The sequence below is a fragment of the Talpa occidentalis genome, unplaced genomic scaffold (assembly GCF_014898055.3).
Source record: "Talpa occidentalis isolate TD23 unplaced genomic scaffold, MPIMG_talOcc4v2.1 talOcc4.16, whole genome shotgun sequence".
Classification (NCBI taxonomy): Eukaryota; Metazoa; Chordata; class Mammalia; order Eulipotyphla; family Talpidae; genus Talpa; species Talpa occidentalis.
Genome location: NW_023601653.1, coordinates 78953730 through 78965640, shown reverse-complemented (window position 1 = coordinate 78965640; position 11911 = coordinate 78953730). Strand labels below are relative to the sequence as shown.

General features: G+C 51.7%; 1 protein-coding gene across 2 annotated transcripts; it reads right to left on the bottom strand.

Annotated features, from left to right (window-relative positions):
• Positions 1-2837: 2837 nt before the first annotated feature.
• KRT18 (keratin 18) lies at positions 2838-6848 on the bottom strand. 2 transcript variants are annotated; one of them, XM_037514806.2, is made up of 7 exons: positions 6380-6847; positions 5583-5665; positions 5119-5275; positions 4401-4565; positions 4174-4299; positions 3657-3880; positions 2838-3011 (listed from the first exon to the last, which is right to left on the bottom strand). In XM_037514806.2, exons 1-7 carry the CDS (start codon positions 6791-6793, stop codon positions 2894-2896), a joined length of 1287 nt encoding a protein of 428 aa, XP_037370703.1. In that variant the 5' UTR covers positions 6794-6847; the 3' UTR covers positions 2838-2893. The 2 variants fall into 2 exon arrangements, with proteins under 2 accessions (XP_037370703.1, XP_037370704.1); XM_037514807.2 differs by having other exon boundaries at positions 2972-3011; positions 3629-3880; positions 6380-6848.
• Between the last annotated feature and the right edge of the window lie 5063 nt (positions 6849-11911).

Below are 11911 nucleotides of genomic sequence, written 5' to 3'. Positions count from 1 at the left end.
GTCTCTCCCCACATGATGGTCCCCGCCTGCTTTATCCAGGGCTGTATTACATGCACAGGCATTTTATTTGTCTTGTTCACTGATGCGTCAGTACCTGGAAGAGTGACTGGTACATAATAGTGTCAGTATTTGTTGAAAGAATGAACAAAAAGCATATGCATTGGACCATTAGGTTACGAAGTAGGGGCAATACCCATTTTTTTTTTAAGATTTATTTATTTATTTATATAAGAACCGAGGTACAGGCCAGATGGGCGGGAGGGTGAGAGCATTCACCAGAGAAGCTGGGAACAGAACAGGCAGACTGACGAAATACAGTTCTGAGGGGAGCAGCGGGCGAGACAGGAGAGGTCTGCCGTGCCATGTGGGACCCTTGCTGGCCGGCCAGCCGGCCGGGATTGAACCGGCGCTGCAGAAGCTGCAGACAGCTTCACAGCACGGCGTTCAATTGCCTGCGCCACCAAGGGAGGCCTGCAATACCCATTTTGTTCACCATTCACAAACACACACACATATACACACATGATACACACATACGGCCTGCATAAAGTAGGTACTTCATAAATACTTATTGATACACCCAGTGTACCCCTTCTAGGAATTTATTCTATAGATGTGCTCACATGGTACACATTAATCAGATATTAACTGTATATTAATTAGCATTAATTGCAGCATTGCTGCAAAAACTAAAACTACTGAAGGCTAAGCTGTCCAAGTTAAGTAAATTCTTAGTCCATACATTGGAATACTAGACAGCTATTAAAAAGAATAAAGTGCAGGGGCCTCCCTGGTGGCACAGCAGGTTGAGTGGCGCGCTGTGAAGCTGTCCACAGCCTCTGCAGTGCGGGTTCGATCCTGACCGGCGGGGGAGATTCCCACATGGCTCAGCAGACCTCTCCTGTCTCGCCTGCTGCTCCCCTCAGCTGTGTCTTCAGTCTGTCTGCCTGTTCTGCTCCCTGTTCTGTCTCCCTATTCTCTCACCCTCCCACGCCTCTGACTGTACCCCAGGTCTTGTATAAATAAATCTTTAAAAAAAAAAGAATAACGTACATAAACAGGTTTAATCGAGTAGTCCCTTCCCCACCAAATGGAACTGTTTTTGGTTGCTGAGAACTGAGAGGGTCCTTGTCAAATACTGATCCTCACATCATTCCCACACAGATATAATAAGAACTTTTGTGATACTTTGTATCATCTCAGTCTAGATGGGTAACAAATCAATAAGGCAAGGGTGGATAGGGTCTGAGGTGTCTTCTCATATTGATCTGTTGACCATGATTGGACATTACACAAAAGTTCTGATTTTTTGAAACAATGTGGAGTGTAGTAATTCTTTATTGCATATTACAGGAAGATTTGTGTGACATAAAGGTTTGATTGGAGAATAGGCAGAAAAATGTCACCAAAACAGGAATGGTGACAGAACACATCATTACTGCAATTCTGTGCCCCCCCCCCCAATATTGAACTGGCAGTTTTCTTTTGGTGGATGGAATATATGTATTGATTCCAAACAAAAGTAGTATAGATCCCAGTCCACTCATCTGGGTAAAAAGAAAAAAACAGGAGAGAGTATACCTATGCAGATTCAGAAAGGTATCCAAGATACATTGTGAAATGAAGAAAGCAGCTTAAGAACACCAGATGAATAACAGTGCAAAATAAATATTTTACAATATTTGTACAAAATAAAATGTGTTTGTATATGTCTTGTTTAAGAAACTGTTTTATAGGGCCTCCCCTGTGGCGCAGTGGTTGAGCGCTGGGTTGTGAAGCTGCCCATGGCCTCTGTGGCGCTGGTTCGATCCCCGGCTGCTCCCCGGCCACCGGAGGAGGGTCCCACATGGCGCGCAGACCTCTCCTGCCGCCCGCTGCTCCCCCCAGCAGTGGACTTCAGTCCTTCTGCCTGCTCTGCTCCCCGCTCTGGCTCTGGTGAGTTCTCTCACCCTCCTGCACTTCTGACTGTACCCAGTGCTTGTATAAACAAACAAACAAATAAATAAAAAACATGCCTCTATAAAAAAAAAAAAACAAACAAACTAAAAAACTGTTTTATAATGGTTACCTCTGGGGAGTGAGATGGGAAATATTTCCTTCTCTCCTTTTGGATTTTGTGACGTTACTTTGACGCTTTTTTAAAAAAAGATTTATTTTATTTATGCATACAAGAGCTGGGGGGTAGGCCATTTCAGTTGGCACCATCGGGCTCATTACTAGTTAAGTAGGTGCTTACATGAGGTACCGCTTACCTGGTCAGAGCTGTTAGAGGCTATTCCTTCATCTGCGATGACTGCGTTTACTCTGTTTCCCATCACACCTCTAGCTCTCTAAACACGTATCCTGATAGAGCGAATGAGCGTGGCATAGGGGACCATACATTCGGGGGCTGAATGTGGGACAGGATGGGGAGAGAGCTGGGTAGTGGGTCAGGATGTGGAGTGGCAGGGATGGGGAAGGCCAGATGTGTGCCCTGGGTCCTGCTTCCTCCTCCTCCTTTGCCCTCTGTCCTGGTCTCACTTCCTTCTGGGGCTCAGATTTCTGGTAAGGAGCACCTGTCAGGAAGGGGCGTTAGGATCACCCATTACCGGCTCTCTTCAAAGCTAAGATTCCACAATGCTGCTGTAGTTTCCTCGCTGCCATTGGCTCAACCCATGTATCTTTCCCTCCTCTTTCACTGAGGTGTTCCAAGAGCCTATATCCTTCCTCTGCCCATCCCCCACCTCATGAAACCCCCTGGGACTGAGATGGTTTCTGCCTGATCAGAGGTAGGACTCCTGAGTCAGTGCATTCACACAAGTATGGAAACAGCCAAGGAGACACAAACTGATGTGCAATGACCTCAGAACTTTTTATTGACCTGCTCCCCAAAGGGTGCCCCACTTCTGCTGACTCAGTGCTTCAGAACTTTGGTATCACTGATCTCAGACACCACTTTGCCATCCACAATCCTGCGGGAGGTCTTATGGATGGTTTGCACGGAGTTGCTGTAGTCCAAAGCATCACTGAGTCTGTAACAGAAGACCAAGCCTCAGTTATAAACAGCCCCTCAGAGCAGAAGGGAGACAAAGAGCAAAAAAGGCCCCCCATTCCTACCTTTTTTTTTTTTTAAGATTTATTTATTTATGCATACAGGAGCTGGGGTGCAGGCCAGAGGTGCAGGGGGTGGTGAGAGACAGAGTGGGGAACAGAACAGGTGGATCTGCTGAAATCCACTGCTGAGGGGAGCAGCAGGCGAGACAGGACAGGTCTGCTGCGCCATTTTATGGGTTGCTCTCTGGCCAGCCAGGGATGGAAATGGTGCTGCAGAGGCTGTGGACTGCTTCATAGTGCGGTGCTTAACCCCTTGCACCACCAGGGAGGCCCCAATTCCTATCTTTATGTTTAAATTCCCCTTGGTTGCTTTGCCCATAAAAGAAACTCCATTTGCACTCCAAGGGCTCAAGGTCATCCTTATATTTAATGCATTCTTTTCTCTAGGAGGTAACTTCTGTAAATGTTACTCCCTTGGAGAAGCAGGGGTGTGATAGAACACCAGTTCACAGCTCAGCGCGTACCAAAGAAAAGGCCCATAGTGGGAGGCGCTCCCCAAAACCCAGGCGTTGGGGAGAAGTGATATCCTGCCTACCACGTGTGTTGGTAGGAGGGTCACTTACTTGAAGTCTTCCCCGTCTTCTAGCAGGCGGCGGTAGTGGTTGATCTCAGCCTCCAGCTTGACCTTGATGTTCAGCAGTGACTCATACTCCTGGGTCTGGCGCTGCACCTCTGCCCGGATCTGGGTCAGCTCTGACTCCAGGTGCAGCAGTTCCCCGTTGAGTTGCTCCATCCGAAGGGCGTAGTGGGCCTGCACCTCCCTCAGATTGTCCTCCAAGTTGGCCTTCTGTGGGGACACAGGGAAGAGGGTTGGTGAGCCTTGAGATAGAGCAGAGGGAGTCTGCAACTTTTAGGAGAGCATCCAGAACCCACACCTACTCAATCCTGCACTCTTAGAAACTTTTTTGAGCACCTACTGTGCTCCGGGTAATAGGGTAGGGAGCAGGAGCCGTGGGAATTGCAAAGAGAAACAGAGCGGAAGGAATTGATGGTGGAAGGGGTAGACTTGGGCTGAGCATTGGTTCTGAGACCGGCAGGGGTCAGGGGCCAAAGGAGTTGGGGTGAAGTGAGGGCGCTAACCTGGTTTCTCATGGATTCCAGCTCGATCTCCAAGGACTGGACCGTGCGTCTTAGCTCCGTGAGGGTCGCCTGAGCCTTTCCTACCTCAGTGCTCTGCATGGTGACCACTGTGGTGCTCTCCTCAATCTGTAGAGAGGGGTTGTCATTAGGCCCTTTCTCCATTTGCCTCCATCCCACACCTGTGGGCCTCTGTGCCCAGCTGGCATCCATCCCTTCCCCTCATGCACCTGATGGGACCAGTACTTGTCCAGCTCCTCTCGGTTCTTCTGAGCCAGCTCGTCATACTGGGCCCGGATATCTGCCATGATCTTGCCTAGGTCCTGAGATTTGGGGGCATCTACCTCCACAGTCAACCCAGAGTTGGCGATCTGGATTTGTAGACCCTTTACTTCCTGCAGGAGAGAAGCACAAAAGTGAGGGGGGCTCAGGTGGGAGCTGCAGGAAGGCACTGGGACTCCCTCCTCCTGGGAGGCCTCCAGGATCAGCTGGAAAACAGCTTTTCACTCTGGGCAGTGCCAGTTCTGGGCTTTCTACTCCGGGAGGGTAAAATGCCACCTGCTCACTGCCTATGCCAGCCACTCACAGGTGGTTTCTCCCCTCACCCTGCCCTGGCCCTTTTTCCACTCTGCATCCACGAACCTGTTCCATGTTATACCCTCTTCCAGGAGGCCCTGCCTTTCCCACGGCCTCAGTCCTCCATCATTCCTCACCGCTCGTGCTGGCTGCGTCTGCCTCTGTCCCCATCTCATGTCTCACCCATGTCTTCTCGGCCTCATCACATTGTGACTCAGGTGATTCCCTGAGCAGGCTGACTGTCTGCCTGAGAAGCAACCAGGCTGGTCTAAGCTTCCCTGCTGGGCTACTTGTGGGGACACCTGCCTGCCCCTGTCTGCCCCCACCCAGATTTGTCTGGTGGCCGCTGCCTGGCCAGTAGCCTCTGCTTGCCTCCTCGTGGTTCTTCTTCATGAAGAGCAGCTCCTCCTTAAGAGTCTCGATCTCCGTCTCTAGCTGCAGGCGCATGACGTTGGTGTCATCAATCACCTTGCGGAGCCCATGGATGTCACTCTCCACGGACTGGCGCATGGCCAGCTCCGTCTCATACCTGTGGGGATCGAGATCATCAGAGGGGCCCCAGCTCTGATCCGGAGCCTTCTCAACCCATACCACCTCCTGAGAGCAGCCCTGTGCCCACTGTAAACCAGCAACCTGAGTCAGGGATCAGGTGGAAACCTTCTGAGCACCGTGGTACCCCGAGGACAGTGTTCCTCACCTGAGCTACATGAGCGAATAAAGTGATGGTGCCCAACTCATCCACCCGCAGCTGCAAACATCCCACTATGAGCTCTGGCCTGCCCCAGCCCTCCTCTGACCTTGGTTTCACCCCAGCTTCCTAGCCCCTGCCCCCTTACTTGACTCTGAAGTCATCAGCAGCCAGTCGGGCATTGTCAATCTGCAGAACGATGCGGGCGTTGTTCACAGAACTTTTGAAGATCTGGGGGTTTGTGGAGAGAGGTTACTTGGGGAAAGTTGATGGTTACTTGGTTACTTGAGAAGCTGATGATGGGGCGGGCTTAGTGGAAGCTACCATGCATCTCAATGAAGCCTTCTGGGTCCTGGAAACGCTGAAGTCTCCTGTGTACTGTTCCCTTCCCTCCCTCCTGCCCCCCAACACTGGCCGTTTCTTTCCTGGGCCTCAGTCCTCTTGTTCCTCTGGTCTCCCAGGGCTGGCCAGCCTGGCCGGAAATGAGCCACTGCTAACAAGTTTTCTCCCTGGCCTGCTACTTCTAAGCCACCTGCTCACCCTCTCTGGCTGCCCCCCCCAAACTGGCCCCTCCCACAGGTAGGCCTCCTGTTTATCCTAGATGACTCAGCCTTAGGCACATCCGCTTAACCCTCCAAATGTCCCTCCAACTGTCCCCGCCAGGCCAGGCCTCGGGCTTTGTTTCTGTGCCCCCTCCCTCCCCACTGACTGCTGGGAAAGCCTCCCGCGTTCAGTCAGCACCTTGGGGTGAAATCCAGGCCATTCCTAACCCCCTTCTGGGGAACTGGGACGGGGTAGACGCGGGAAGGAGTCACGGAAGCCCCCCCCACCCCCCCCTACCCCACCCCACGAAACTTCCAGCCTTGGAGCAGGAATTCCTAAGGGGCGGGGAAGCGATAAGGGCGCATGGCTGGGAGCAGGGGCTGCTCGCCCAGCCCCCCTTACCTGAGCCTTCAGCTCCTCGATGGTGTTGAAGTAACGGCTCCAGTCTCTGTCCTGGGGCCCCTGCTTGTCCAGGTGTTCCCGGATTTTGCTCTCCAGTCTCTGGTTTTCCGCCTCCAGGCTCCTCACCTTCTCCAGGTAGGAGGCCAGGCGGTCGTTCAGCTCCTGCATGGTCTCCTTCTCGTTCTGGATGCTCCCCATGCCCGCCAGAGTCCCGGCCACGCCCGAGGCCAGGCCTCCGGACCCCCAGCTGCTCCGGTACCTGCTGACGCTGGACCGGGAGATCCGGGAGCCGGAGCCGCCGGCGCCTGCATAGACGCTGGCCGCGCTGCTGGCCGGCCGGGCCCGGAGGCTGGGCGCCCGCGCGGAGCCCAGGGACCGGTAGCTGGTGAAGCTGGAGCTGGCGGTGAAGCTCATGCTGCGGCGGCGGGAAGGCGAGAGGCGGGAGTCAGGCTGGGGCTGCGGTCGGTGTCGGGTCGGCGGCGCGGCTCAAGTTTTATCTGGGAGGGGAGTGGCGGGACGGCGGCCCGGCCCCGCCCTCAAACAGGCTCGAGCTGGGCTACAGGTGCACCGCGGAGGCGGGCAGGTGGGGATCGCTGCCTCCGGATGCCGGCCCTCCCAGCCCCTCTCCCCCTCCCCCTGCACGGTCCTGCCCAGACCACCCTCTGTCCCCTAGAGAGGGGCTGGTTAGCCTGGACCAACTGAGGGCAAGGAGGGGGGCTGTTGGCACATGTGGCTGTGGTTTCAGGGCAGGAAGTGACGTGAATAGTCCCCGCTCCCCTAGGCAGAGGAGGTGCTGGCAGGTGGAGAATCTGAGGCCTTGGGGGAATGAGCAAATGGAAAGGGAGTTAGCCTCCATAGCCGGCCTCAGTCTGCTACCCACATTCTCCACCTGCAGAGGGGACCTGGGAACCCCAAGAGTCCTGGGGAGGAAAAGTTGAGTACTGGAGAAGAGGGTGAGAAACTCAATCTTGAACCCCAAATCTGCTCTTTTACACACTTGACCCCACCACACTTGGTTCCCACACTCGGCAGGCAGGCACGTGTCTCCTGGAGTCCCCACCTTGTCAGAGGATGCATGTGAAACACACACACAGTCATGTACCAAGTGTGATCAGACTCTTGAAAAACAAACTCTCACTGAACCCCCTTCCCACCCATTCCCCACCCCCTCGCATCTCACTCCCAGGGTGCCTGGCCTTGGAGAACACTTTGCTGTTTGAAAACATGGCACACCCTCACTTATCTTATATCGCCCTTACCTCCCTCCTCCCCGAGCACATACAATTCAATATCTATTTTTTTGGGTAACTGCTGTGTGTCAGGTCCTGTACTAGTTGCTGGCAGGACATCAGTGCTGGCAGGACATCAGTGAATGAAAGAGAACAAAATCCCTCCTGGAGATTGTAATGTGTCCCATGTGGTCTGGGGCCTAAGAGGACAGAGAAGCACATGGAGAAACCTTTTACCCAAGATCCAGCCCCTGTGCCAGCCCCGGTGCCAGCCCCTCCCCCCCACACACTAGGACATTTCACTGGGTTCCCTTACTCCCCTGCATCACCTCATAAGGCTCTTTCCATCCCAAGCCTATCCCCAGGAGGCTGCCTCCTCCAGGAAGCTCATGTCAGGATATGGTTAAGAAGGATGGAGTTAGGGAGGTTCCCAGTACTCCCTGCACCCCAGAAGCTGGATGACCACCACCCATGCTAAATGAATGGGAGAATTGGGAAGGCACCAGGAAGTCAAGTCTGTCATTACCAGCAGCTCCCAGCTCTGGTCTGTCCAGCAGGTCTGACCTAACTTGCATCCGTGCTCTTTGCTCTGGAGTGGACCTATTGATTCTTACTGAGCTGCCAGCTGAACTGAGGCCATGGGGGAGACAGGAGAGTAGGGCTGGGTGGGGAAGGGACCTGGGCCAGTGGACCAGCCAGTTAGGAGGTGCAGCTCAGATGGGAGGTGGGAGGATTTGGTCCCTACCTAGATTATCCCAGGCCTGCTACTCTCTGGAGGGGCAGCCTCTCTATGCTTAATGGAAGCTGGCCAGGGGCAGGTCAGGGTGGGAGCTGGCCAGGGGCAGGAGCTGGCCTGAAGGCCAAAAGGCAAATGGGATACAAAATAATATACAAATGAATGCCACTCATTTTGCATGGAAGTTTCTGGGAGATGAGAGGTGCCAGCCAATCAAAGAGATTCCTCCTCCTTCCCTCCTCCCCATTGGCTTCCAAAATTGTCATGTTGTGTAGAATTGCACAATAAAGAATGTAGATTAAACATGTGATGTGTTGTCTTCGCTGTTTTTGCCAAGCTTGGAGTTAGCTAACTTGAGTACTTTAGGGAAGTCGGTAACTGAACTTCAGTCTCTTCATTTGTAAAGGGAGAATAATAAGGCCCGTCCAGTCTATCTCCTTGTGTGCCAATGAGTGTGAATTATCACTCAATTACTCATTGAATGAATACGAATTAATGTAGAGTAAGACCCCAACACATCCAGGAGGGCAAAGGTGAGGGGGGTCAGTTTAATTGTAAAGATGACTCAGGGGTGTTGAGTCTTTCTCCAAGTCACTTAAGACCTCCAGGGGACTTTGAATTCCACTAAGGATCAGGCCCAGATCCCAGGATTCTTAACAAAGCTCCTTTCCAGATCCTTCTATGATCCTATCCCACCCCCAATTGCTTGGAACTTCAGGGGCCTGGGGAGGTTCAGTCTGGGGCGGGAGGGGGAGCTGCCAACGGGTCTTATCTCCCCCAGCTGATGTCGGAGGCCGCATTCCTGACCTCTTGCAGCACAGGGCAAATACCAACCGCGGGCTTCCAGCCCCAGCCTGCTCTGTTCCACCACTTCCAGATTCCTCAGTGTTGGGGACCTTCATTCAGTCTGAGACTCTAGCTGAGCTGGGGAAGAGGCGAGAAGTAGGAATTTCCACCCCTAGATTCCCAGCACTGGGATGTGGAGTGGGGTGGGAGACGGGGAAGGGGAAAGAATGTGAGGTCGGTGCTGGGAGAGGTCGGAGCTGGAGGGTCCTTGGCGAGAGGCTTTTGGGGGACAAAGACAACAGAGGTGTTGTAGAATAAAGTGACTCAGCAGTGGGGAGTCCTGAGCAGGGGAAATGGCTCCCTCCCCCACCCCCAACGGCCCTGGAGTCCCATGTCCTGTCCTGCTGACCAGAGCCCGAACCTGAGAGGCAGGTTTAACGCCTGAGTCAACTCAGAGATGACCCTGATAAGGTGGGTCAGCCCTTTTCTCCCCCTCCCCACCTTCTCCCAAGGCAGGCTGCAGCCCACAGCTCCGGGGAAACCAGATAGTGGGAGATTAGGCCTTCAGGGAAGATTAGGAGGGCCTGAAATCCTTCAGGTTTTGTGTTATCATTTTCGCTGGAAATTTCTGACTCAACCCTGAAGAGGGAGGTGCTTAGATCAACAACTGAAGTGTGTGTGGGGGGGTGTCTTTAGCTGATTCCCATATCTTGTTAAGAGTGATCCCTGAAAGGACTTCCACAAAGCGTAGGGGTATGTTGGGAAAGTGAGAAGGCCTGATGCTGGGAAGGCTGGAGGCAGGAGGTGGCCAGAGGATGACTCCTCTCAGCAATCCTGGGGGCGCTGTTAGGGGACTGGGGTGGAGGGGGGGGCTGCCCAGTTGGGAGCAGAACCATAGAGGAAGGGAAAGACAGAGGAAAAGGCATCTGCGGCAGAGTAGGAATGTGCTGAGCCCTGAAACTGGCATATGGGGGAGCTCTGAAAATTATTTTGATTTAAAAAATGAATGAGGGCCTCCCTGGTGGCGCAGGGGGTGAAGATGCAACCTATGAAGCTGTCTGCAGCCTCTGCAGCATGAGTTCGATCCCCTGGCCAGCCAGGAAACTACCCACATGGCGCAGCAGACCTCTCCTGACTCACCCACTGCTCCCCTCATCAGTGTACTTCGGTCAATCTGCCTGTTCTGTTCCCCACTCTGTCTCTGCTGAATCCTCTCACCCCCCACACCTCTGGCCTGTACCCCAGTTCTTGTATGCATAAATAGATAAATCTTAAAAAAAAAAAAAAAAACAGCGAAGTTCAAGGTGTTAGGAGGCCAGGTGTTGGTGTGTTTGGGAGTCAATAGCTGCAAGGGGCCCTGCATGGCAGCTGTCCCTCCCTCTCTGGGTCGTGCTGCCCTGTTATCATCTGAACAGAGTTCACTTAAAGTTTTTCCGATACTTTCCATTGTGTTCCTGCTCCTATTTTGTAAGGTGGTAGTCAGCTTTTCCCGCAGGGTTTTCTGGCTTTGTTTCACATGAGTTCTGTTGTGTGTGTTCGGAGGAGGGGAGCCCTGCCTCTTTGCTGCATCTTCCTGTGATCTCAGTTTGCATTTTTCTTTTTAATGATGTGCTATTTTTTTGTTTTTTTTAAAGATTTATTTATTTATGCATCCAAGAACTGGGGTACAGGCCAGAGGTGTGGGGGGTGAGAGGATTCGCCAGAGACAGAGCGGGGAACAGAACAGGCAGACTGACTGAAATACACTGCTGAGGGGAGCAGCGGACGAGTCAGGAGAGGTCTGCTGCGCCATGTGGGTAGCTCCCTGACAGGGGATCAAGCTTGTGCTGCCACCACGAATAGTTTCATAGGCTTCATCTTAACCCCTTGTGCCACCTTCATAGGCCCCCTCAGTTTGCATTTTTTAAGGAATTTGTCCATTTCATCCAAGTTGTTAAATTTATAGCTACCAAGTTTGTTCAAAATATTTCCTTATTAACCTTTTAATGTCTGTGGGGTTCATACGGGTATCCCCTCTCTCACCACAGTTTGTTCCCACTGTCTTTCCCGGCGTGAGGTTTATCAATAGTTTTGATCTTTTAAAAAAAAATCATCTTTTGGTTTCATTGCTTTCTTCTACTGTTTTTCTGTTTTTAAGGTCATTGATTTCTGCTTTTTAGTTGATTATTTCCTGTCTTTTTCTTGCTTGTTGTTTTGTCCCCTCCATTTTATTTATTTATTTATATTTTATTTTATTATTTTTTATGAATTATTTTATTTTATATCATTCTTACATCATTTTTCATTTTTGCACAATGTATGCATTTTCATTTTGGTTATAGTCCCCATATAATTCCCACCCCCACCCCCTTATTTTGACCCTAATCCTTGCTCCCCCCTTATCCCTGCAGTGTGTCTCTGGTTTATAGTTGCTTGTTGATTTTGATTTTTACTTTATTATAATTAGTCTTTTTCCTGGTCCCTTATTTAGGTTTTCTAGATTCCTGCTATGAGTGAGACCATCCGGTATTTTTCTTTTTCTTTCTGGCTTATTTCGCTGAGCATGATCCCTTCCAGCGCCATCCATGTTGCTGCAAATTGCATGAGTTTATCTTTTTTGAATGCTGAGTAATATTCCATGGTGTATATGTACCACATCTTCTTGATCCAGTCATCTATTTTGGGGCATTTGGGTTGTTTCCATAGCTTAGTTATTGTAAATAGTGCTGCTATAAACATAGGGGTGCAGGTGCCCTTTTGAATTGATGTTTCTGTGTCCTTTGGGCAAATACCTAGGAGTGG